Consider the following 27,311-nt stretch of genomic DNA (forward strand, 5'->3'; position numbering starts at 1 on the left):
GGTTGCACATTGAACTACACTTCACATGTCTGACTTTTAGTCCATGTATTTTTCATGACCTTAAAATTAAAAATTCTTAATTTCATGAGGATTATTTGCTCTCTTCTTCAGAAGTTTTAAATGAGTTGTGTACAGTATACTGATTTTTTTAAGTTGAGTATTGGTAATATGTGTTCATCTCAGACTAATCTCACAAGATTTTCTTAATAAATTTATAGTTCTGGTATATATCTATAATATGGATCACTTAGAATTGGTTGTCTAATATATTATGTGGTACTTTATACCACAGAACCATATACTTGAGAAAACCAATGCCATGTTAAAGTTTGAATTTTCAGTATATTCTTGCATCACAATAGGATCATGCCATAAGATTTTTTTCTTATATGAATATTGGAAATACTGTTCTTTCTGATCATCAGCTATCTTAGCTATAGCAAACAAAACTAATTTTTGTCAGAAGTGCCTGATCAGTTTATGTGACCGCTTTTTTCCCTCTAACCCTATTACCCCTCTACTCCCAATCAAGTGACAGTTCCTTCTTTGTGGTACTTTATGTATAAGGGTATTCACCAGATGACCTTTTATTATATTTAGGGATACAGGTGCGTGTTTCTTCCATAAACTACAGGTTCCCCAAGGAATGAATTTTCATGTTTGTATCTACCCACTTATATTGTGCTAGGAGTTGGGCCAGTTATTTGGGAGTCACATGTTTTGGTGTTCAGTAAATTTTCATTGAGTTAAATTGAATAAAAATGTAGACTTGATTGCTTGATTGCTACAGAACTCTGTATTTCCTAAACAAGTTTGTTAATAATCTCAAATTATCAGGAGCAAATTTATTTTTATTTAAAATTGAGCAGATGGCTTGGTGCCTACCCTTTTCAACTAAATAAAGATTTCTCTTTTAGGATTTGTTCACACAGATATGACGAAAGACTTGAAAGAAGAACATTTAAAGAAAAGTATCCCTCTTGGGAGGTTTGGAGAACCTATTGATGTGGCACATGCGGTTGTGTTTCTTTTAGAATCACCATATATTACAGGGCATGTTCTGGTAGTGGATGGGGGATTACAACTCATGATATGATATACAGATTATTCAGTTATAATAGTGATTATAATCAAGGGTACAGTTTGGCTATTGACAGTCATACTGTGCGGGTGACATTTTCTAATTAGAGCTATTGATGATACAAGTATTGATTTTCATCTTTATATGAATATATCTGAAAAGAGCACTGTCTAACCATTTGTGTTTTCTAAGTGGTATGTACCTTATAGGCTCTAGCAATTTTAGTATATAGACATTTGCAAGTGATATAAATGGACACTAATTTATATTTTTGGTCTCAAAAGTGCAAAAATTATATAATCTAATTGGGCATGAATTATTTTATTGTATCAGTCAAAATTCTCTAGAAGTTAACGTTTGGGCCATTGCTAAGATAGGAGTATTTGTAGGATATTATTTAGTTGTCAGTACTTTAGCAGTCCTGCCAGTTACACATTGTATTTCTTTTCCATATACCTTAGAAGAATAGTTTTTATACAGGTTGAAAAAAATGATCAGTTTGGCATGAATTTAGAGCCTGGTTTCTTTGAGTGCATTATTCCTGATGAAGCAGCTGGACAAAATAATTCACAAATACAAATTCACAAATACAGATGCGATATAGTTGACTGATTCTTTAGAAATTCTCAAAGATGATGAAGATTAACCCTTAAGGTTTTAAGATCTGGTGTAGGAATGAGCTGAGTTCTTATCAACTTAGGAAATAGAAGTAGTTTTTTTGTGTAACACTCAGTTTAGCAAACTACTTAAAAATAGTATAACAAATAATGACATCTTAAAAATCAAGAGTATTTTGTATGATTGAATATGATTTTTTACCTTTAAACTTCAGAAATACTTAATTACAGAAATATGTAATTAATTACAGTAATACTTAATTACTTAATTACTACTGAATCATCAAAAAATGATAAATATGCAGTAACAACGAATAATATGTCTTCATAAGGAACAGTTAAAAAAGCATTACTTTTAAGAGAAAATATCTGCCTGAGAATAGAAGTAAAGACACAAACTGAATGTAAAATATCAGGCAATATTTCTTTTGCATTGAACTCTTGTATCGAATTCTTTTGTGGGGAATAATATGATATTTTAAATAATGTGGAGGATAATGTCTCTGGATTCATATTGATTTTTATTATTTATCATTTCAAAATATGTTTTAAATATTTACTGCATTTTAAAAAGTAATCTTTTAGAGTTTTATTAGAGCTGAACATTATTTTATTTAAACAGATTTAATTTTATATTGCAAGTCAGTGCAAAGGTGTGAGGAGGTTGTCCTAAATAAATGCAATGTGATAAAGATAATAAAAATAAAAAATAAAGTAAAAGGTAATAAAAGATCTAAATTCTACATCAAGCTTCCTGACTCAAAAATTATTTTAAATTTATCTTCAAAATAATCTTTACTTAGAGAAGTCTATTTAAGAGTGAGGAAGTTATTAAGTGTGAGTAAAATGAGTACTATTAATCAAACTGTTTACTAAATGCAAGCATGGTAATATATAGGATTTATCAAGCATTAACGGTTCTAGGCACATAAAAGAAATGGAGCAGTCAGGATGGTTTCAAATGCTGTAGCTGATGCTTTTAAAGGTAGGAGAGTCTGTGGAGACAAAGTAGGCCGTTTTTCTAATGCTGCCTCACCTGCACACCTTTAGCTACCTGCATTTCTTCACATAACATCCTCTTCAGGTTAGAATTTCCTTCTCCGGATACTTCATCTCTGAAATCATCAGTGAGGGTGATCTGACTGGTGATTAGGAAGAAACCAATATATTTCATTCAATTAGTGACATTAAGCTACAGATAGGTTTAACCTTTAAGAATGTATATTTATAACCTTTTTAACTGATACATCTCCCTCACCCAGGCCATATCAAAGTAGTAGAATATGGGAAGATTTTGAAATAAGTAAAATAAGCCTTCACTGTTCCACTCCAGGTGAATTCACTTACTTTCACGGACCTGGTAGAACTTGTAATTTAATACTCACGTCCTGTTGCTCAAATCAGTTGGCAGCCGTTGTGTGTGTTTGGCCATTCAAGAACTTCTGTGATTTCTTAACAACTTGACATACATACAGTTGACCTTTGAACAACATGGTTTTGAGCTGTGTGTGTCCACTTATATGGGCATATTTTATAGTACACTATTATAAATGTATTTTATGATTTTAATATTTTCTCTAGCTTTATTGTGAGAATACAGAATATATACATCTTACAATAAATGTGTTCACTATTTACGTTATTGGTAAGGCTTCCAGTCAACAGTAGGCTATTAATGATTATGTTCTTGGGCATCAGTTATAGGTGAATTTTCGATTGTGCGGGTGATCAGTGCCCCTAACCTTCTGCATTGTTCAAGGGTAAACTGTATACAAATTATTTAATAATTAAATTTCTTTTATATTTGTTTTATCTTTCTACTACATTGTAAGCTCCTGAGGGTAGAGACCGTACTGTGTTTTCATTTATTTAGCTAATGAACTCAAATATTGGTTGAATACCTGCTAACTATCTGGAACTTCTTTTGATACCCCCACTTTGCCTAGTCATCCCTGAGTACATTGGATATGCTCCATAAATAACTGATAAACCACTATGATTTTTTGATTCAAGATCCATTCAATAGTCCATTACTCTGTGCTATTAATAATTACATAATTACTCTGTGTTGGTGATAGTCACTGAGATATATCTGTTCTCTCGGTATGCATCCTGGAATACTATTTTTTTTTTTTTTTATCAAATCCCTGTGACTTAATCTTTTTTGATAATTTATCTTTTTTGGTAATTTATCTCTGATTTTGATGTTTACTTTCAATTTAAAATTGAATTTGCGATCCTAAGTCAATCAGTTGTTTTCTGTTAGGCAGGAATCAAGTAATTACCAGGAATCTGGCTTAGAATTCTTGGGCTAATAACCCAAACAGGGGAGGTTATCAGTATTACCTGTAGAACTTTTTTTTTAATTGAAAAAAAAAATAGTTCTTTTAATTGAAGTATGGTTAACACACAGTATTGGATTAGTTTCAGTAATTCAACATAGTAACAGTAATTCAACAACTTTATATGTTATGCTGTGCTCTCCAAAACTGCAGCTACCATCTGTTACCATATAATACTATTATAATACCATTGACTGTATTCCCTCTACTGTACCTTTCATTCCTGTGATTTATTCATTTGGTAATTGAAAGCCAGTACCTCCCATTCCCCTTCACTCATTTTGCCTACCTCCCCCCATTGATATGACCTCTGTATTTAGGCATGTTTTTTGCTTTTTGTATGTGTGTGTGAGTTTTGATTCCACATATAAGTGAACTCCTATATTATCTGTCTTTCTCTGACTTATCTCCCTTAGGATAATACCCTCTAGCTCCATTCATGGTGTCACCAGTGGCAAGGTATCATTCTTTTTATGGCTGAGTAATATTCCATTGTGTTTATATACACCACATTTTATTTTTCCATTCCTCTTTGATGGGCATTTGGGTTGCTTTCATATTTTGGCTGTTGCAAATAATGCTGCAGTAAGCATAGGGTGCATATATCTTTTTCAATTAATGTTCTCATTTTCTCTGGGTAAATACCTAGTAGTGGAATTACTGGATAATACGGTATTTCAGTTTTCAGTTTTTTGAGGAATCTCGATACTGTTATTTGCAGTGGCTGCACCAATTTACAACCCACCAACAGTGTACAAGGGTTTCTTTTTCTCTACATCCTTGTCAGCCCTTGTTTTTTCTTGTCATTTTGATTTTAGCCATTCTGTAAGGTGTAAGTTGCTATCTCATTGTAGCTTTGATTTACATTTTCCTGATAATTAGTGATGTTGAGCATCTTTTCATATGTCTGTTGACCATCTGTATGTCTTCTTTGAAAAAGTGTTCATTCAGGTCATCTGCCCATTTTTAAAGGGATTATTTGGGGGTATTTTTGGTGTTGAGTTGTGTAAGTTCTTTATACATATTGGATACTAATCCTGTATTGGATATATCATTTGCAGACATTTTCTCCCACTCAGTAAGTTGCCTTTGGTTTTGTTGATTTTTTAATTTTCCCTGTGCAAAAGCTTTTTAGTTTGATGTCCTAATAGTTTATTTTTGCTTTTGTTTTCTTTGCCTGAGGAGACTTAACTAGAAAAATATTGCTAAGACTGATGCCCAGGGTATTATTGCCTGTGTTTTCTTTTAGGAGTTTTATGGTTTCAGATCTCCCACGTAGGCCTTTATGTCATTTTGAGTTTATGTATTGTGTAAGAAAGTGGTTGAGCCCCATATCGAGTTCTGCTCAGGAGGGAGTCTGCGTTAAGATTCTCTCACTCTGTCCTTTCCGTCCCCCATTCACGTGCTCACTTTCTCTCTCTGAAATAATAAATTTTTAGAAAGTGGTCCAGTTTTATTCTTTTCAGTGTAGCTGTTGAGTTTTCCCAGCATTTTCATTGAGGACTGTCTTTTCTTCATTGTATACTTCTATCACCTTTGCCATAGATTAATTGATCAAATAAGTGCAGGTTTTTACCTGAGTTCTCTATTCTGTTCTCTTGATCTGTGTGTCTTTTGCCAGTGCCATTCTGTTTTGATTACCATAGCTTTGTAATATAGTGTGAAATCTGGGATTGTGATAACCTCCAACTTTGTTCTTTCTTAAGATTATTTTGGCTATTTGGCATCTTCTGTGGTTCCATCCAAATTTTAGTATTATTTTTTCTAGTTCTGTGAAAAATGCTCTTGGTATTTTGATAGGTTTCAGTGAATCAGTAACATGGACAATTTTAACAATTTTCCAGCCCATTAACATGGACTCGCTTTCCATTTATTTGGCATCTTTAGTTTCTTTCATGAGTGTTTTATAGTTTTATAGTTTTCACAGAATAGGTCTCGCACATCTGTGTTAAGTTTATTCTTATGTGTTTTATTCTTTTTGGTGCAAATGGAAATGTTTTCTTATTGCCTCTTTCTGCTACTTCAGTGTTAGTGTATAGAAATGTGACCGATTTCTTCATATTAATTTTGTAGCCTACCACTTTACTGAATTCATTTATCAGTTCTGTAGTTTTTTAGTGGATCTTTAGGATTTTCCATATATTACATTTGCAAATACTGACGGCTTAACTTTTTCCTTTCAATGTGGATGTTTTTTTTTCTTGTCTGATTGCTGTTGCTGGGACTTTAAGTATTATGTAGAATAAGTGGGGTGAGAAACGGTATCCTTGTCTTATTCCCAATCTTAGAACTTTTTCATCCTTAATTTTTCACCATTGAATATGATATTAGCTGTGGGTTTTTCATACATGGCCTTTCTTATGTTGAGGTATGTTCTCTCTAAACCCACTTTGTTCAGGGTGGATTATGAATGAAGATTGAATTTTGTCAAGTACTTTTTCTGCACCTGTTGAGATGATATGATTTTTTTAAAAGTTTTAATTTTAATAATCTGGTGCTCATCACAAGTGTATTCCTTAATCCCCATCACCTATTTCACCCATTCCTTCATCCAACTCCCCTCTGATAACCATCAGTTTTTCTCTATAGTTAAGAGTCTGTTTCTTGGTTTGCTTCTCTTTTTTTCACCTTTGCTTGTTTTGTTTCTTAAATTCCACATATGAGTGAAATCATATGGTATTTGTCTTTCTTTGACTTATTTCACTTAGTATTATACTCTCTAGCTCTATCCATGTCATTGCAAATGGCAAGATTTCTTTATTTTTTATGGGTATATAATATTCCATTGTAGATACATTTATATCTGTATATCTATATCTACAGGTATTTATCTGTCCATCTCATCTTCTTTATCCATTCATCAGTGGACTTGTGGGCTGCTTCCATATCCAGGCTATTTGAAATAATGCTGCTTTAAACATAGAGGTGCATGTCCCTTTGAATTAGTGTTTTGTATTTTTGGGTAAATAGCTGGAGTGCAGTTGCTGGATCTTAGATTAGTTCTGTTTTTAACTTTTTGAGGAACTTCCATACTGTTTTTCAGAGTGGCTGTACCAATTTGTGCCACCCAAGTGTCCCTTTTTTGAGTTTATATGGTGTAAGAAAGTGGTCCAGTTTCATTCTTCTGCATGTGGCTGTCCAATTTTCCCAATACTGATTGTTGAAGGGACTGTCTTTTTTCCACTGGTTATTCTTTCCTTGTTTGTCTAAGATTAGTTGACAGTAGAGTTGAGGATCCATTTCTGGGTTCTATTCTGTTTCATTGGTCGATGTGTCTGTTTTTGTGCCAGTACCATACTGTCCTAATAATTACAGCTTTGTAATACAGCCTGAAGTCTGAAATTGTGAAGCCTCCAGCTTTGTTTTTCTTCTTCAACATTCCTTTGGCTACTCGAGGTCTTTTTTGGTTCCATATAAATTTTAGGATTATTTATTCCAACTGTGTAAAAAATCCTGGTTGTATTTTGATAGGGATTGCATTGAATGTATAGATTGCTCTAAGTAGCCTAGCCATTTTACCAGTATTTGTTCTTCAGTTCATGAGCATGGAACATTTTTCTATTTCTTTTTGTCTTCCTCAGCTTCTTACATAAGTGCCCTATAGTTTTCAGAGTACAGATCCTTTATCTCTTTGTTTGAGTTTACTCCTAGATATCTTACGTGTTTTGATGCAGTTGTAAATGGGATCAATTCCTTGATTTCTCTCTCTTCTGCTTCATTATTAGTGTATAGAAATGCAGCTAATTTCTGGACATTGATTTGAATATCCTGTTACTTTAGTGAATTTATCAGTTTTTTCAGTTTTTTGGTAGAATCTTTCAAGTTTTCTATGTATAGCTTCATGGTTGCAAAGAGTGAAAACTTTACTTTTTCCTTACCAATTTGGATGCCTTTTATTTCTTTTTGTTGTCTGATTGCTGTGGCTAGGACTTCCAGTACTATGTTGAATAAAAGTGGTGAGAGTAGACATCTTTGTCGTGTTTCTGACCTTAGGGGAAAATCTTTCAGTTTTCCCCTCCCAATAGTTTATTTTTACTTTTGTTTCCCTTGCCTCAGGGAACCTATATAGAAAATAGTTGTTATGGCCAGTGTCAGAGAAATTACTGCTTGTACTCTCCTCTAGGAGTTTTTATGGTTTCAGGTCTTGCATTTAGGTCTTTAATCCATTTTGAATTTATTTTTGTGTGTGGTGTAAAAAAGTGTGTCAGTTTCATTCTTTTGCATGTAGCTGTCCAGTTTTCCCAACACCATTTGTTGAAGAGACTCTCTTTTCCCATTGAATATTCTTTCCTGCTTTGTCAAAGGTTAATTTATCATATAATTGTGTGTTTACTTCTGTATTTTTTGTTTTGTTCTATTGATCTACGTGTCTATTTTTGTGCCAGTACCATACTGTTTTGATTACTGCCGCTTTGTAAAATAACCTGAAATCCAGAATCATGATGCCTCCAGCTTTGCTTTTCTTTTTCAAGATTGTTTTGGTTATTCAGGTTCTTTAGTGGTTCCATACAAATTTTAGGATTGTTTGTTCTAGTTCTGTGAAAAATGCTGGTAGGTTTTTTTTTTTTTTTTTATTTGACAGATAGATCACAAGCAGGCAGAGAGGCAGGCAGAGAGAGAGGAGGAAGCAGGCTCCCCGCTGAGCAGAGAGCCCGATGCGGGGCTCGATCCCAGGACTCTGAGATCATGACCTGAGCCGAAGGCAGTGGCTTAACCCACTGAGCCACCCAGGCGCCCCGCTGGTAGTATTTTGATAGGGATTGCATTAAATGTGTAGATTGCTTGGGTTGTGTAAACATTTTAACAGTATTTCTTCTTTTAATCCATGAGTATGGAATGTCTTTCCGTTTCTCTATATTGTTTTCAATTTCTTTTTTTTTTTTTTTAAAGATTTTATTTATTTATTTGACAGAGAGAGATCACAAGCAGGCAGAGAGGCAGGCAGAGAGATAGGAGGAAGCAGGCTCCCTGCTGAGCAGAGAGCCCGATGCGGGACTCGATCCCAGGACTCCGAGATCATGACCTGAGCCCAAGGCAGCGGCTTAACCCACTGAGCCACCCAGGCGCCCCTGTTTTCAATTTCTTTCATCACTGTTTTGTAGTTTTCAGAAGACAGGTCTTTCACTTCTTTGGTTAGGTTTATTCCTAGGTATCTTATTGTTTTTGGTATAGTTGTACATGGGATTATTTTCTTAATTTGTCTTTCTGTTGTTTCATTACTGGTGTATAGAAATGCAACAGATTTCTGTATACTAATTTTGTAATCTACTTTACTGAATTTGTTTATTAGTTCTTGTGGTTTGTGGTAGACTCTTTAAGGTTTCTATGTATATAGCCTCATGTCATCTGCAAAAAGTGAGAATTTTACTTTTTCCTTAACAATTTGGATGCCTTTTATTCTTTTTGTTTTCTGATTGCTGTGATTAGGACTTCCAGTACTATGTTGAATAAAAACGGTGAGAGTTCCCAGATGTCCATCAACAGATGAATGGATTAAGAAGTTGTGGTATATAACTACAATGGAATATTATGCAGCCATCAAAATTTGAAATCTTGCCATTTGCAATGATGTGAATGGAACTAGAGGGTTCTTATGCTAAGCAAAATAAGTCAGTCAGAGAAAGACAATTATCATATGTTCTCACTGATGTGTGGGATTTAAGAAACAAGGCAGAAGATCATAAGGAAAGATAGGAAAAAATGAAACAAGATGAAACCAGAGAGGGATACAAACCATTAGAGACTCTTAATCTTAGGAAATAAACTGAGGGCTGCTGGAGGGGAGGGGAGTGGGGGGTTAGGGTAACTGGTGATGGACATTGAGGAGGGTGTATGTCATAATGAGCACTAGGTATTATATAAGACTGATTAATCACAGACCTGTACTCCCTGAAACAAATAATACATTATATGTTAATTGATTAAACTTAAATTAAGAAAAGTGGTGAGAGTGAACATCTTTGTCTTGTTCCTGACCTTAGGGGAAAGACCTTCAGTTTTTCCCCATTGAGGATGATATTATTTGTGGGTTTATCATATGTGGCCTTTATTATGTTGAGGTATGTTCCCTTTAAACCTACTTTATTGTGGGTTTTTATTATGTATGGATGTTGTACTTTGTGAAATGTTTTTTAATGCATATATGGAAATGATCGTATGGTTCTTATCCTTTCTCTTATTCATGTGATTTGTCAGATTGATTGATTTGCAAATAGTGAACCACCCTTGCAGCCCAGGAGTAAATCCCACTTGATTGTGGTAAATGATTTTTTAAATATATTGTTAGATTCAGTTTGCTAGTGTTTTGTTGAGGATTTTTATGTTTATGTTCGTTAGAGATACTGGCCTGTAGTTCTCTTTTTTGTGTGTGGTTTCTTTATCTGGTTTTGCATCAGGGTGATGCTGGCCTCATAGAATGAATTTGGAAGTTTTCCTTCCTTTTCTATTTTTTGGAATTATTTGAGAATAATGGAATAGGTATTAAATTTTCGTAAAATTTTGGTAGAATCGTTCTGCGAAGTCATCTGCTATTGGACTTTTGTTTGTTGGGAGTTTTTTGATTACTGACTCAATTTTTTTCCTGGTAACCAGTCTGTTCAAATTTTCTATTTCGTCCTGTTTCAGTTTTGATAGGTTATATTTCTAGGAATTTATCCATTTCTTCTAGGCATATAATATTTCACAATATTTTCTTGTAATTGTATTAGTGTGGTATTATTTCCTTTCTCTCATTTGTGATTTTATTTATTTGGGTCTTTTCTCCTTTTTTCTTGATGAGTCTGGCTACAATTTATCAGTTTTATTGTATGTTTTTTAACCCCCACAGAACCCAAATCCTGGTTTCATAAATCTTTTTTTTTAAAGTTTTTTGTATCATTTATTTCTGCTCTAATCTTAATTATTTTCGTCTTTCTGCTGGTTTTAGATTTTTTTTTTTCTAGCTCCTTTAAATGGAAGGTTAGGTTGTTCAAGATTTTTCTTGCTTCTCGAAGTAGACATGTATTGGTATAAACTTCCCTCTTAGGATTGCTTCTGCTGTATCCCAAAGGTTTTTAACCTTTGAGTTTTCTAAAGATTTTATTTACTTATTTATCAGAGAGAGAGAGCGAGTGAGCGAGCATGAGAGCACAGGCAGGGGGAGTGACAGGCAGAAGCAGAGGGAGAAGCAGACTCCCCACTGAGCAAGGAGCCCAATGCAGCACTTGATCCCAGGACCCTGAGATCATGCATGACCTGAGTCAAAGGCAGACACTTAACCAGCTGAGCCACCTGGGCGTCTGAACCTTTGTGTTTTAATTTTTATTTGTACTTTTTTATTTCTTATTTCTGTTTGGTCCATTCGTTGTTTAGTAGCATGTTACTTAACCTTCATTTATTTGTGTTTTTTTCAGGTTTTTTCTTGTGATTGACTTCTAGTTTCATTGCATTGTGGTCAGAAAAAATGCATGGTATGACTTTGATCTTCTTTAATTTGTTGAGGCTTGTTTTGTTGCCTAATATGTGATCTATTCTGAAAAATGTTCTATGTGCACTTGAAAAAGAATGTGTTTTCTGCTGTTTTAGGATGGAATGTTCTTGTATATGTCTGTTAAATCCGTATGTTCTGAATGTTAAATCCGTGTGTTCTTCAAAACCATTTTTTCAATGTTGATTTTCTGTTTAGATGATCTGTCCATCAATGTAAGTGGGGTGTTAATGTCCCTTACTATTTTATTATTGCCCATTAGTTCCTTTATATTTGTTGTTAACTGTTTTATTTTTTTGGGTGCTCCCACATTGGGTGCACAAATATTTACAGTTGTTATATCTTCTTGTTAGATTGTTCCCTTTATTATTATATAGTGTCCTTTGTCTCTTGTTAAAGTCTTTGTTTTAAGGTGTCCTTTTGTCTCATATAAGTATTCCTACTTTGTCTTTCTTTTGATATCCATTTGCATGATAGGTGTTTCTCCATCCCCTCACTTTTAATTGGCAAGTATCTTTAGGTCTGAAATGAGTCTTTTGTAGGCAGCATATAGATGAGTATTGGGTTTTTTCATCCATGTCTGTCAGCCCATGTCTTTGATTGAAATGTTTAATCCATTTACACTTTTAGTAATTATTGATAGTATATATTTATTGTCATTTTATTACTTGTTTTATGGTTATTTCTAAAGATCTTCCCTGATGCTTTCTTGCCTTTCTGTCTTTCATGGTTTGCTGGTTTTCTTTGGTGATACATTTGGATCCTTTGCATATTTATTAATGGTTTTTGCTTTGTAGTTACCATTGGTTTTGTATATAACATTTTCTGCATATCACAGTCTATATCGATTTAATGGTCATTTAAGTTTGAACCCATTCTTACTCCACTCATTTTAGGTATATGGTGCCATATTTTACATATTTTTATTCTGTGAGTTCCTTGATTGATGTTTTTCAGAAATACTCATTTTTACTGCTTTTGTGTTTCCTACCTTCATACTGTGATTTTTCATCTTTCCTTTCCACTTAAAGAGCCCCCTGTAATATTTCATGGAGGGCTGGTTTAGTGGTCATAAATTCCTTTAGTTTTTTTTTGTCTGGGAAACTCTTTCTCTCTCTTACTCTTCTGAATGTTAGCCTTGCTGGATAAGAATATTCATGGCTGCAGATTTTTCCCATTCTGCACTTTGAATATATCATGCCACTCCTTTCCAGCTCAGAAAGTTTCTGCTGAAAAATCCCCTGATAACTTATTGGGGTTTCCTTTGTGTGTAGCTGTTTTCTTTTCTCTTGCTCCTTTTAATATTTTTCCTTTATCACTATATTTTGCCATTTTAATGACAATATTATGTCTTTTTTTTCTTCATTTTTAAAAATTTATTTTCAGCATAACAGTATTCATTGTTTTTGTACCACACCCAGTGCTCCATGTAATCCGTGCCCTCTCTAATACCCACCACCTGGTTCCCCCAACCTCCCACCCCCCCACCTCTTCAAACCCTTCAGATTGTTTTTCAGAGTCCATAGTCTCTCTTTGTTCACTTCCCCTTCCAATTTCCCCCAACTCCCTTCTCCTAACTCCCCATGTCCTCCATGCTATTTGTTATGCTCCACAAATAAGTGAAACCATATGATAATTGACTCTCTCTGCTTTACTTATTTCACTCAGCATCATCTCTTCCAGTCCCATCCATGTTGCTACAAAAGTTGGGTATTCATTCTTTCTGATGGAGGGAGGCATAATACTCCATAGTGTATATGGACCACAACTTCCTTATCCATTCATCCGTTGAAGGGCATCTTGGTTCTTTCCACAGTTTGGCGACCGTGGCCATTGCTGCTATAAACATTGGGTTACAGATGACCCTTCTTTTCGCTACATCTGTATCTTTGGGGTAAATACCCAGTAGTGCAATTGCAGGGTCATAGGGAAGCTCTATTTTTAATTTCTTGAGGAATCTCCACACTGTTCTCCAAAGAGGCTGCACCAACTTACATTCCCACCAACAGTGTCAGAGGGTTCCCCTTTCTCCACATCCCCTCCAACACATGTTGTTTCCTGTCTTGCTAATTTTGGCCATTCTAAGTGGCGTAAGGTGGTATCTCAATGTGGTTTTAATTTGAATCTCCCTGATGGCTAGTGATGATGAACATTTTTTCATGTGTCTGATAGCCATTTGTATGTTTTCATTGGAGAAGTGTCTGTTCATATCTTCTGCCCATTTTTTGATATGATTCTCTGTTTTGTGTGTGTTGAGTTTGAGGAGTTCTTTATAGATCCTGGATATCAATCTTTTGTCTGTACTGTCATTTGCAAATATCTTCTCCCAAAAGATGGAAGACCATTCCATGCTCTTGGATCAGAAGAATAAACATTGTTAAAATGTCTATACTGCCTAGAGCAATCTATACTTTTAATGCCATTCCAATCAAAATTCCACTGGTATTCTTCAAAGAGCTGGAGCAAATAATCCAAGAATTTGTATGGAACCAGAAGAGACCCCGAATTGCTAAGGAAATGTTGAAAAACAAAAATAAAACTGGTGGCATCACATTACCTGATTTCAAGCTTTACCAGAAAGCTGTGATCACCAAGACAGCATGGTACTGGCATAAAAACAGATACATAGACCAGTGGAACAGAGTAGAGAGCCCAGATATGGACCCTCAACTCTATGGTCAGTTAATCTTCGACAAAACAGGAAAATATATACAGTGGAAAAAAGACAGTCTCTTCAATAAATGGTGCTGGGAAAACTGGGCAGCTATATGTAGAAGAATGAAACTCGACCATTCTCTTTCACCGTACACAAAGATAAACTCGAAATGGATAAAAGACCTCAACGTGAGACAGGAATCCATCAGAATCCTAGAGGAGAACATAGGCAGTAATCTCTTTGATATCAGCCACAGCAACTTCTTTCAAGATATGTCTCCAAAGGCAAAGGAAACAAAAGCCAAAATAAACTTTTGGGACTTCATCAAAATCAAAAGCTTCTGCACAGCAAAGGAAACAGTCAAGAAAACAAAGAGACAATAATATGTCTTTTTTTAAAAAATATTTTTAAAATTTTTTTTTTAAAGATTTTATTTATTTGACAGAGAGAGATCACAAGTGGGCAGAGAGGCAAGCAGAGAGAGAGAGAGAGAGGAGGAAGCAGGCTCCCTGCAGAGCAGAGAGCCCGATGTGGGACTCGATCCCAGGACCCTGAGATCATGACCTGAGCTGAAGGCAAAGGCTTAACCACTGAGCCACCCAGGTGCCCCCAATAATATGTCTTGATGTGGATCTGCTTTTATTGATTTTGTTGAGGTTTCTCTGTGCCTCCTGGATCTGCATATCTGTTTCCTTCTCCAGATTAGGAAAATTTTCAGCTATTATTTCTTCAAATAAATTCTCTGCTCTTTCCTCTCTCTTCTTCTGAGGCTCCTATAATACTATTATTATATTTCATGGATTCACTGAGTTCCCTATTCTTGTTTTGCATAATTCTTTTTTCTCTTTGTTCACCTTGATTACTTTCCACTGCTCTGTCTTCTAGGTCATTAATTCATTCCTTTGCTTCTTCCAGCCTGCTGATCATTCTACCAAGTGTGTTTCTCATTTTATTTATTGAGCCCTCTCTGTGTTATTCCTTATCCCTGTGTAAATGGTCTCAGTGATGTTCTCCAGTCTCTCAAGTCCAGTGAATATCCTTATGATTACTGCTTTAAATTCTCCATTAGACATGTTATTTATATCTGTTTTGCTTGTATATCTGGCCATGGCCTTGTCCTTTTTTCATCTGGGAGAAATTCCTCTGTCTTCTCATTTTGTGTAAGTCTCTATGCTTGTTTCTGTTAGGAAAGTCAGGGTGTTTCCTTTTCTTGAATGTAATGCTTTATGAAGAAGACATTCTGGAGTGACTTGCCGTGTAGTGTCCCCTGTTCCCCAGGGCCTGGCGCTTCCAGGAGTGTCTCCAATGTGTGTTGCATATGCTCTGCTGTTGCGTTGTCACCACTTTATCCTTCAGGCCGGTCATCTGCAGAGGTTCTCTTTGCCTGCTCTGGGCCTTGTTTGATTCCTGGCCTGAATGTGGTGTGCTTTAACTAGGTGTTCTCTGGTCTGCTTGTGGAATGAGACCTGTCATCACCTCCTTCAGGACCAAGGCCATGCAAAATGCCCTGGTTGGGAGACAGGATGTGGGCAGGGCTTTGGGCCTGTCTTTTGGGGGCCTGCTGTGCTGGGACTGAGGCAAGTTAGACCCAGAAGGGTAGTTCCACCAGAGGGTTTGGGGGGGGGGGTTGGTTTAAGCAAGTTAGGTAGCAAGTGTTTGTGCTTCACTGGTTCCTGCAGGTTGCTCTGTGTTTATGCTTAGGGGTGGGGAATGGAAATGGTGCCTGCCAGTTCCTTTATTCCCAGAGGGGTCTCTCTGTGAATGTTGTCTCTGGTGGGATAAGCTTCTGAGATGAGCAAGTAACCTCCTCATTGTGTGCCCCAGGCACTCTCCAGATCACTGTTTTAATGCTGTACATTCACAGGCTGTTTGCCCTGCTTTTCTCCAGGAGCAGCCCCAGTGCCTGTAAGTTCTCCCATAGCCAAGCATGGTGACCTTTAAAACTCCTGGCTTTAAGCCCTGTTGGTTGCAAGAACTCAAGAATTTGGGCTCTCTCAAGTTCTAAGCCAATTGCTCTTGGGATTTGTCTTCCCTTTGCACTCCCCTATATATTAGTCTGTCTCTTGCCTTCCTCTGTGACCACAATTCCCTCCCCACCTCTGTGGCTGCTATCTTTATCTCTCCCATTCAGCATCAGTGCACTCCTGGCCTCTTCGATGTGGCTTCTTCTCTGTCTTTAATTGTGGGGTTTGTTCTTCTGGTCTTCAGATCAGTTTCTGGGGAATTTTGGATGATTTGATAGCATCTAGTTGTATTTGTGGTATGAGGTGAGTCTAGAGTCCTCATACTCAGCCACCATCTTCCACTTCATGGAGCTACTTGAGATGGTCATGATTTTTATCCTTCATTTGGTTAATGCAGTATATTACATTAATTGATATATGAATATTGAACCAGCCTTGCATCCCTGGAGTAAATCCCACTTGATCATGGTGAGTGATCCTATAATGTATTTTTGAATGCAATTTGCTAATATTTTGTTGAGGATGTTTGCATGTATGTTCATCAGGGATATTGGCCTGTAGTTTTCTTTTTTGCAGTGTTCTTGTCTGGTTTTGGCATCAGGATAATGCTGGCCTCATAGAATACATTTGGAAACCTCCTTTTCTGCTTTTTAGAATAGTTTAAGAATAGGTATTAACTGTATTTTCTTTTAAAGGTTTGTTTTACTTATTTTAGGGAAGGAGAGCTCAAGCAGGGGGAGGGGCGAGGGAGAGGGAGAGAGAATCCTCATGCAGACTCCCTGCTGAGTCTCAATGTGGGGCTCAATCTCAGGATCCCGAGATAATGACCTGAGCCAAAATCAAGAGTTGACCACTTAACTGACTCAGCCACCCAAGTCCCCTTCCCCCCAACTCTTTTTAAATTGTTTGATAAAATTAACCTGTGAATCCATCTGGCCATGGATTCTTGTTTTTTGGGAGTTTTTGGCTTACTGGTTCATTTTTGTTCCTAATAATTTGAATGTTCAGGTTTTCTATCTCTTCCTGATTTTGTTTTAGAATATTCTAGGAATTTATCCATTTCTTCTCCATTATCCACTTTGTTGGCATATAATTTTTTGTAGTAGTCTCTTATAATTCCTGTATTTCTGTGGTGTTCGTAGTTATTTCTTTTCTTTCCTTTTTAATTATATGTATTCAGGCTCTCTCTTTTTTCCCTTTATTGGCTTAAGGTTTATCAATTTTCTTTATCTTTTCAAAGAAGCAGCTCTTGGTTTCATTGATCTTTTTTGGGTTTTTATTTGTTTGTTTTTGTCTCTATTTCATTTATTTCTTCTCTGGGCTTTATTTTTCTTTCCTTCTACTAAATTTGAGCTTTGTTTCTTTTTTTCTAATTCATTTGGTGTAAGGTTAGATTGTTTAAGATTTTTCTTGTTTCTTGAGGTAGGCCTCTATCACTATAAATTTACTGTTGGAACTGCTTTTGCTGCATCCCAAAGATTTTAGACCATAATATTTCTATTTTAATTTGTCTCTATGTATTTTTTTAATTTCCTCTTTGATTTGTTGTCTGACTCATTCATTGTTTTGTGGCATGTTATTTAGCTTCTGCATGTTAGTGCTTTTCTTTTTTTTTTTTTTTTTCCTTGTGATTGGTTTCTAGTTTCATACCATTGTGGTTAGAAAAGATGCATGATATGACTTTAGTCTTTTTAAATTTATTAAGTTTTGTTACTTAACATGTGATTCTGGAGAATTCCATGTGCATTTGAAGAGAACGTGTTTTCTATTGTTTTTGAATTGAAGGTTGGTTATATTAAGTTCATGTGGTCTGATGTGTTGTTCAGAGACACTTTTTCTATATTGATTTTCTGCCTGGATGATCTGTTCACTTATGTAAACGGAATGTTAAATTCCTCTACTATTACTGTATTTCTTTTAGTTTTTCTCTTTATGTCTGTTAATATTTGCTTTATGTATTTAGGTACTCCAATGTTGGTTTCATAGATATTTTCAATTGTAATATTCTCTTGTTGGACTGATTCCTTTATCTTTTAGGGGCATGGGACATTTCTTTGTCTCATGTTACAGTCTTTGGTTTAAATTCTATTTTGTTGGTAACAAGTATTGCTACCCTGGCTTTTTTTTTTCTTTTTCCCTTTGAATGCACTATCTTTTCTGTCCTCTTAACTTTCAATCTGTATGTGTCTTTAGACCTGATGTCTCTTGTAGGCAGCATATATGTGGTTCCTATTTTTTTCCCCATTCAATCTGTCTTCCTATGTCTTTTGATTGAAGTATTTAGACCATGTACATATAAAGAAATTATCTATAGGTATGTACTTACTAAAGTTTTATTAATTTTTTTCTTATTTTTGTGGTTCTCTGTTCTTTTCTTACCCTCCTTCCATGTGATTGATGGTTTTCCTTAGTGTTATGCTTTCTTTTTTTCTGTGTGTATCTATTACAGGCTTTGCATTTGTGGTTACCATGAGGTTTGTATTATAACATCCTAAATATATATAGTAGTCTATAGTAAGTTGATAGTCACTTAAGTTCAAACACATTCTAAAAGAAATTTTTTTTATTTCCGATGTGTTTTATGTATGTGTTATCATATTTGACATTAATAATTTTCTTACTTTGAATTATGGCCTTCTCTTTTTAATTTAAAGAAGTGCCTTTAACATTTCTTGTAAGGCTGGGTTAGTGGTGATGAATTCCTTTAATTTCTGTTTTTCTGGGAAACCCTGTATCTGTCCTTCAGTTCTGAATGATAATCTTGCTGGATAGAGTATTCTTGGTTGTAGGTTTTTTCTTTTCATCACTTTGTGTATATCAGGGCACTCCCTTCTGGCTGCAGGATTTTTGGTGAAACATCAGCTTAAAGTGTTATTTGATTTCCATTGTTCATAACTATATGCTTCTCTCTTGCTGCTTTTAAAATTCCCTCTTTAATCTTTGACATTTTAATTATTATGTGTCATGGTGTGGCTCTCCTTGGGTTCAGCTTGTTTGGAACTCTGTGCTTCCTGAATCTGGGTGTGTGTTTCCTTCCCTAGGTTAGGGAAGTTTTCAGCTATTATTTCTTCAAATAATTTTTCTGCTCCTTTGTCTCTCTCTCTCTCCTTATTCTGGCACCCCTATAATATGAATATTTTTGTTTGCTTGATGTTATCTAAGAGATCTCTTATTCTGTTTGCTTTGTTTTGCTTTTCTTTGCTTTTTTTGCTGTTTAGTTTGGGTGCTTTACATTACCCAGTCTGCCAGATAGCTTATCTGTTCTTCTGCGTATTTTAGTGTTGATTCCCCCTAGTATATTTTTTATTTTACTTACATTCTTCAATTCTGATTGTAAAAAATATTTTCTTTGTGTTGATGTTATAAGTGAGTTCATCCACTCTTCTGTCTAGTCTGGTGAGGATCTTTATGATCATTTCTTTAAAGTCTTTATTAGGCATATTTCTTAATTCTTTTTTATTTAGGTTTTTTTGTTTTGTTTTGTTTTGTTTTTTTACTTTTTTGTCTTGTTCTGTCATTTGGAACATATTCCGCTGTCTCCTTGTATTGCTTGACTTTCTGTGTTTGTTTCTGTGAATTAGGCAGAATAGCTACTTCTAACATTTAAGGAATGGTCTTGTGTATATCATCCTTTGTGTAGACTGGGTATATTTGGTGACTTAGTTTGGTTGGCAAGCTGTGACTGGCATGGACTGGGTCTGCCCTGCTGAGATGGCAGGAACTGAAGTTGGTGTGAGCCAGGGTGGTCCCAGGGCTCTCTGTGCAGAGGATGCTGTAGCAGAAAAGCTGAAACTGAAGTTAGTATTAAGCCAGGGAGTCCTGGGCTCTCTTCACTGGGGGCACTGTGATAGGATAGCTGAAGCTAAAGTGGGTGTCCTGGAGTCCTCTGTGCAGGGGCACCCAGGCAAGGTGTCTGGAACCAAGACAAAGTGCACGTTGGTTCCAGGGCACTTGTTTTATGTGACACCCTGGTGAGGCAGCTGGAGCGAATTGGGCATGGGTTGGGGAGTTCTGGGGCACTCTGGATAGGGCATGATCTGGCAGGGCGGCTGGTTGTGAGGTGGGGCATGGATGGGTAAGGTCCTAAGGTGCTCTGCATAAGAGTGTCCCTGTGGGACATCTGTAGCTGAAATGGTTGTAGGCCATGATGCTCTGGGACAGCTGGAGCCAATGCAGGTAGTGCTGTGTGCTAGGGTTGCCTGTGCAGGTTGTCTGGAGCCAAAGTGGTGCAGGCCTGGAATGTTCTAGGGTGCTTTGGCCTGTGTCTTCTAGGTGAGATGGCTGGAACTGTGGTGTGTGCTGGCCAGTAGTGTCCTGATGTGCACGCTGCTGAGGCCACCTTAGTGGGATGGTTTGGGCTAGTGTGGGCCAGAGGCTCAGGGCTTGCTGAGGTAGTAGGCTGCCTAGGGTGCGTAGACTCTTGTTCATGTCCATGTTATTGAGGTGGAAGGGAAAGTAAACTGTAGTGCTTGCTAGGCCTTCTGTCCTGGAGAGAGATGCAGTAGTTCTGCTGCCACTTGGCAGAGTTCCAGGGAAGTTCTTCCATATTCTAGTTGTCCTTTTAAACCACAGCTTCCCCCCTTCCTCCCCCCCCACCCCCCGCTGCCTCCGTGCCCCAGGTTATCTTGGGCTGGTATGGGCTTTGTGCCTAGGGCTTGCTCAGGCAGCAGGCCACCTGTGACATCTGGACCTTGTGCTATAAGGTGGGTGGGTGGGGAGGAATGTAAACTGGGGCACCTGCCAGCCCCTTCAGTCCGGAGAGAGTTCCAGCAACTCCCCTGCCATTTGGCAGGGTTCTAGGCCTAGTTCTTTATATTCTACTTGCCCTTTTTAACTGTGGCCTTTTTTCTGTGACCCAGGACAGATGAGTCTGTTCACAGTTCCTTAATATTACCCCCCTGGCCCCAACTGGAGTTTGCAGTGTTGGAGGGGGTGATTACTTTATTAGTTAATTACTGTGTCCTGTGTCTCCTCTTGCCATTCTGTGTGGTCTCTATCTTTTGTTACACAGAAGTTGTTCACTCAGCCCTCAGTTCTTCAGGAGGAATTGCTCTGTATATTGGTATAGATTTGTTGTGCCCATGGAGGAGGTGAGTTTTGGTGAGTTCCTGCATCGCCATCTTGGACCAGTATCAGCTCCTCCCCCCCCACCCCCCGCCAAATTTTAAACATATGTCAGGAACCCCATTTCTGGAAATTCTGCTGTGTGTATAATAGAGTCAAGAAAATGTGGAAATACTTTAGAAAGAAAAGTTTTCTGTGATTCAGTGTTCATTACTTCATTAAGTAATGAAGTATTACTTCATTAAGTATATACCAGATCCTATTAGTCATGGGAGGTACAATGGTGAGAAAAACAGAAATAAATGAGTCCTGGTTTCTTGGAGCTCACAGACTAATGGGGTTAGGGTGGAGGGCAAGCACACCTTAAACAGTCACACACATGGGTTGATGTGTGTTGCAACTGAGAGGAGCACTGCAAGAATGAGAAGTTCTTATTACTACTGAACCATCCTACTGGGGAATTTGACCCATTGTGGAAGTTTAGGAATGGCTTCTCTGAGGCAGGGATGATTGAACTAAAATTAAACCTTCCATTCAGAAGGAACAGCATATGTAAAAATCTTTTTGGTGAGAGGGAGCATGTTGAGTCAGGGATTGAAAGGCTATGATTCCTGGAATGCAGAGCAAAGGGGAGGGGTTGGTGAGAGAAGAGGCTGTAAATCTAGTCTGTACAGATCTTTGAGCCCATGTTAAATGTTTTGCACTTTATCCTAAGAGCCACTGAAGGATTATAAGTAGAAACGTGATGCATTTTGAAAAGCTGAAGCTGGCTTTAGTATGGAGGAAAGAAAAAGAAAATAGTGCAAGAAGACCTACATTTGGGGTAGTCCAAGTGAGAGATAATAGACGGTTGAATTTAGAGGTAGTGGGAATCGAAATGAAGGTAAGTGGTCAGTGTTGAAAATCATCGTACTTGGCGGTGGATTGAATATAGGAAACAGATGCATTTCTGATTTATAAACCTGGATGAGTGATGGTGTTCACAGAAACTACTGAGTAAAACCAAGTTTTGTGGAGGTCTGGAAGGGAAAATCACGAGTTTAATTTTAAACATGCTGAAGGAGACATCAAGTACACATAAATCAGGAGCTCCAAGGGGAAATGTGGACAAGAGATACACTATAGATCATCTCTGTATAAATGGTAATTAAAGGAATGGAAGAGATTGCCCATGTAGAGAGTTTAGGGTGAGAATGTGATGATGATATTTCCAGATACGTGGATACTACTTACCATGTGCCAGGCACTGTTCTAAGTGTGAACATAGGGTGAAGACTTGAGTAACATTGACATTTCCTCATCTGTTTGAGATAGATGAGCTTGCAAGAGAATAGTAAGAAGAACTAGTCAGAGTGGTAGATAGGAAATGAGGAGAAGATTGTGGAAAGCCACTGAAGCCACTGAAAGAACATTTTCTTGAAGGAGGGAGTCCTGAGTATCAGTGTGCTAATAAACATGTTAAGTAAGGGGCAAAAAGATGGTTTAGTTATATGGAAATGATTGGTTACTTAGAATTATTTTTCTGGATTGATGGGTGCAGAATCCAAAAACAAGTGGGGAAGGAAATTGAGATTTTGTGTTTACTTCACATTAAATGCAGAGATTACTTCCAGAACAGTCAGTATCCAGAATATAAAGTGAATAATCAATCAGGAAGAATAACCCAGTAGGAAAAGGTGCAAAAGGCACAGAACAGGCATTTTATGGAAGAGGAAACACATAGTCAATGTATGTTGAATGTATGTTGAAACTAATTAAGGATGTACAACTCAAGACCAAAGTGAGACTTCGTTTGACAGTTGAGTAGCAAAAATTAATGAGTCAGATAATACTAAGTGATAGAGCAGGACTTCTCAAACTTTAATTTGAATCACTTAAAGATCTTTGAAAAATGTATATTCTGGGTTAGCAGATCTGGAGTGGGGCTTGATATACTGGCTTTCTAACAAAGGTCTAAGTGATGCCTATGCTGATGCTCTGTGGACCGTAATTTCAGTTGCAAAGTTGTAAAGGATAGAAGTCAGAAGCCCCTCTTAAATATGATGTGCTGAAATGAGTATTAATTGGTACACCGTTTGAGAACTAGATAGACATTACTAGTAAAGTTGAACACACACACACATACTCTATAGCCCTATTGTTGATCCAAAAGGAACTGTTGCATATGTACACATATATGTAGCAGAAGCTGTCAGACCTCCATCCATATCACTTTGGAATCCTTTACCCTATTTGTGCATATTGGTCCTGGTATGCTTTCATTTCCAGTAGTCACCACCTTTTTCTCTTCGTTGACAGGCTGTCCTAGCACTGCCAGAACATTCTTTGCCTGCCTGCCCAAAATGTTAGAAGTGCCTGGGAATTTATGTTCCTAGGGTAATGCCCACTAGGGAGTTAGTGTTTCCATTTTGTTCAGATAAATACCCAAAGGTGGAATTGCTGAATCATGTTGTAGTGCTATTTTAAGTTTTTTGAAGAACCTCCTCTTGTTTACTGTAGTGGCTGCACCAATTTATATTCCCACCAGCAGTGCACAGGCTTTCCTTTTCTCCATATCTTCACCAACACTTATTATTTCTTGGGTTTTTTGTTTGTTTTGTTTTTGATAATAGCCATTTGGACAGGTATGAGATGGTATCTCCTTTAGTTTTGATTTTGCATTTCCCTCATGATTAGTCATATTGAGCACCTTTTCAGGTACATGTTGATCATCTGTATGTTTTTTTTGAAAACGTATCCGTTCAGGTTCTCTGCCCATTTTTAAATCAGATTGTTTGGTTTTTCTAACTATTGAGTTGCATGGGTTTCTTTAATGTAAGTTTTTTATATTATATATATATATATTATCAGATATATGACTTGCAAGTATTTCCTTCTATTTGGTAGGTTGCCTTATCATTTTGCTGATGGCTTCCTTCGCTGTGCAGAAGATTTTTAGTAGTCCTACTTGCTTAGTTTTGCTTTTATTGCCTTTGATTTTGGTGTGAGATCCAAAAAATCATCAAGGACAAATGTCAAGGAGCTTACCACCTGTGCTTTTTTCTAGCAGTTTTATGATTTCAGGTCTTACATTCAGGTCTCCAATCCTGAGTTAATTTTTGTATATGGTGTAAGACAGTGATCCAGTTTCTTTTTTTTTTTTTTTTTTGCATGTGGCTATCTGATTTTCTCAACACCGTTTGTTGAAGATATTGTCCTTTCCCTGTTGTATTTATTGGCTCCTTTGTCATAAATTAATTGACCATATTTGTGTGTTTTCATTTCTGTGTTTCTTTCTGGGTTCTCAGTAATGTTTCATTGAACTTTGTGTCTGTTTTTGCACTGATATAATACTGTTTTGATTACTGTACCTTTGTAGTCAGGGAGCACGATGTTGTTCTTCTTTTTCAAGATTGCTTTGGCTACTTGGGGTCTATTATGGTTCTGTACTAATTTTAAGATTGTTCTGTTTCTGGGGAAAAAATGCCACTGGAATTTTAATAGGGATTGTATTGAATTTGCAGATTGCTTTGGGTAGTGTGGACATTTTAACAGTCCACTGGAGAGAGAGATCTTTCCAGATATTTAAAGAATTATTGGAAACTAGGTCAAGCTAATATTGCTACCAGGGGATCTGAGACCCCATAATGATTCTCATGTGAATATGGGGGGCATGTGGAAGCCAGGTGATAAATGGAGTCCTGACTCAAGTCTGTCTCGCAGCTGTGCTCACTGTATCTCTAGACTCACTGTGTGGTCATTTTCCCTGTTCCTGAATGTGTAATCAGCATGGATATATTTAGTAAATGGCAACACCATCATGTTTAACCTATGGAAGAAGAGCCCTTATATTAGGAAAGGACAGGTGGAAACTACTGGGACTGTTGCACAAAAATGTAAATCAGAAGCAATAACGTATCCCCACTGAATGGTAGAGGTTAATGTTAGTCTTAAAGACCTAATGGTTGAGGGTGGCGATTCCTGTCATACTCCCATTTAATTAATGAGATTTCCCCCACAGACGACTGATGGTAGGTGATGATGAACTGTTACACATTTAACCAAGCAATTTCCTGACCACAGTTGCTATATCAGATAAGATGTTCTTACTAGAGTAGAGCAACATGGTCTGTGGCACTTCATATGCAGGTATTGATAATGGAGATTGAACACCTTCTCTATCAGGAAGGGGGATTAGAAGCAGTTCACACACACTTAGAATGGACAAAAGTACACATTTTTGATCATGCCCTAGAGATATATTGACTCCACTTCCCTCAGTTACAATGTTGTCCAAAGGGACCTTGATTGTCTAGAAATTCAGCAGAACTTCATGATCCACTATATTAAGGACAACATGTTTGTTGACAATGCCCTACATTCCGTTGCCCCTTTGTAGTTTTATTGCATCTGTCTGGCAAATCATAAATTTACATGAACAGCTCTTGGTTTTCTCTATGCTAATAGTGGAAGAGCTAAAGGCTGTATTAGGAAATCATGTAAAATGAAAAATTGGCTTTTTGCGAAATTCATGACTGTCAGCCTCAGATGGTGTTTTTATTTTTTCTGTAGAGATTGTGAGACACTCTACCCTCACCTCCAAGAGGGACATTGGATTTGAGGAGAGTAGAGGTTTGAATCTGTCATCATGGAGAATGAGAAAGTGAGATGTTTAGAGGACGGTAGTATAATTGCCAGATAGTGTTGAGGGCCATGTGCGAATATTATCTGCTACAAAGTTGAGGCATGGAGTATTCTATAATTGTGTTTTTTCCCATTCTCATTTTTGGAGGATTTTCTGGAGTTAATGATTGCTTTGTTTTATATTTGTTTAGTTTAAGATATATCCATTAAAATTCTATCCCTTAAACTTTTTATTTGACAGAGAGACCGCAAGAGAAGGACATGCAGGGGGAGTGGGAGAGGGATAAGCAGGTGCCCTGCTGAGCAGGGAGCCTGATGGGGACTTGATCCCAGGATCCTGGGATCATGACCTGAGCCGAAGGCAGACACTTAACCATTGGGCCACCCAGGCGCCCCTCTATCCCCTAAACTTTTTAACAGAACTCTAAAACTCCTCTCTATAGCATGATCTTCAGTTGTTTGAGGTACCTTCCTAGTGCCTCCCTGTCTTATCCCCCTCTCAATAAAAATTCCAACAGGTTTTTTTTTTATAAACATAGAAACTGATAAGCTGATTTAAAAATTTATAAGGAAATGTAAACACCCTAAGTTAGTCAAAGCAGTTTTATATAAGGTGAGCAAATTTGGAGAAATTACTACCTCATTTCAAGATTAATTACAATGCAACCATAATCAAGACAGTGTGGTATTACTGAAAAGATGGATATATAATATAGATCAGTGGAACTGGAAAAAGAACCCAGGAGTGAATCCACTCAAGAATGGTCAGTTGATTTTTTTTTTTTTTTAAGATTTTATTTATTTGACAGAGAGACCGTGAGAGAGGGGACACAAGTAGTGGGAGAGGGAGAAGCAGGCCTCACACTGAACAGGGAGCTGGATGCGGGGCTTGATCCCAGGACCCTAGAATCATGACCTGAGCTACCCAGACACCCCTGGTCAGTTGATTTTTGATAAAGTTGCCTAATCTTTTGAATGAAGAAGGGAAAGTCTTCCAGCGAATGGTGTTGTAACATCTTACAGTCATATAGAAAAATGAACCTTGACCCTGACTTCACACCATACATAGAAGTTAATTTGAAATGCACAAGATGTAAATATAAAAACTAGAATTATAAAACTTCTAGAAGAAAATATAGAAATAAAACTTTGTGACCTTGAGGTAGTCAGAGGTTAGGACACAAAAGACAAAAATTCATACAGAAAAAAAAATAAATTGGGTTTTATCAATTTTTGCGCCTTGGAAGATACTGTTAGGAAAATGAAAGGTAGGTCAGAGACTAGGAGAAACTATTTGCAATATATATATATATATCTGAAAAAGGACTTACTTTCAGAATATGTAATAAGCTGTTAAAACTAAAAAGAAGACAACCAAATAAAAAGTGGCCAAAAGATTTGATCAGACATTTCAAAAAAAAGTTATATGAATGACTGTAAGTACCTGAAAAGTTGCTCAGTAGCTTAAGTGATCCGGGAAATCTGAATTAAAACCATAT

At 36.9% G+C, this 27,311-nt stretch overlaps 1 protein-coding gene across 6 annotated transcripts in view; it reads left to right on the forward strand.

Annotated features, from left to right (window-relative positions):
- Positions 1-27,311, forward strand: part of CBR4 (carbonyl reductase 4) — a 123,650-nt gene that overhangs the window by 20,089 nt on the left and 76,250 nt on the right. The window contains exon 5 of one of the 6 annotated variants that reach the window (XM_047717715.1): positions 918-2,441. The exons of the other annotated variants lie outside the window; for them this stretch is intronic. Coding sequence (XP_047573671.1) covers positions 918-1,096 — 179 coding nt within the window. The 3' untranslated portion in view covers positions 1,097-2,441. Of the gene's footprint in view, positions 1-917; positions 2,442-27,311 lie in introns of those variants that run through there. 6 annotated transcript variants of the gene reach the window in all.

The sequence above is a fragment of the Lutra lutra genome, chromosome 2 (genome assembly GCF_902655055.1).
Source record: "Lutra lutra chromosome 2, mLutLut1.2, whole genome shotgun sequence".
Classification (NCBI taxonomy): domain Eukaryota; kingdom Metazoa; phylum Chordata; class Mammalia; order Carnivora; family Mustelidae; genus Lutra; species Lutra lutra.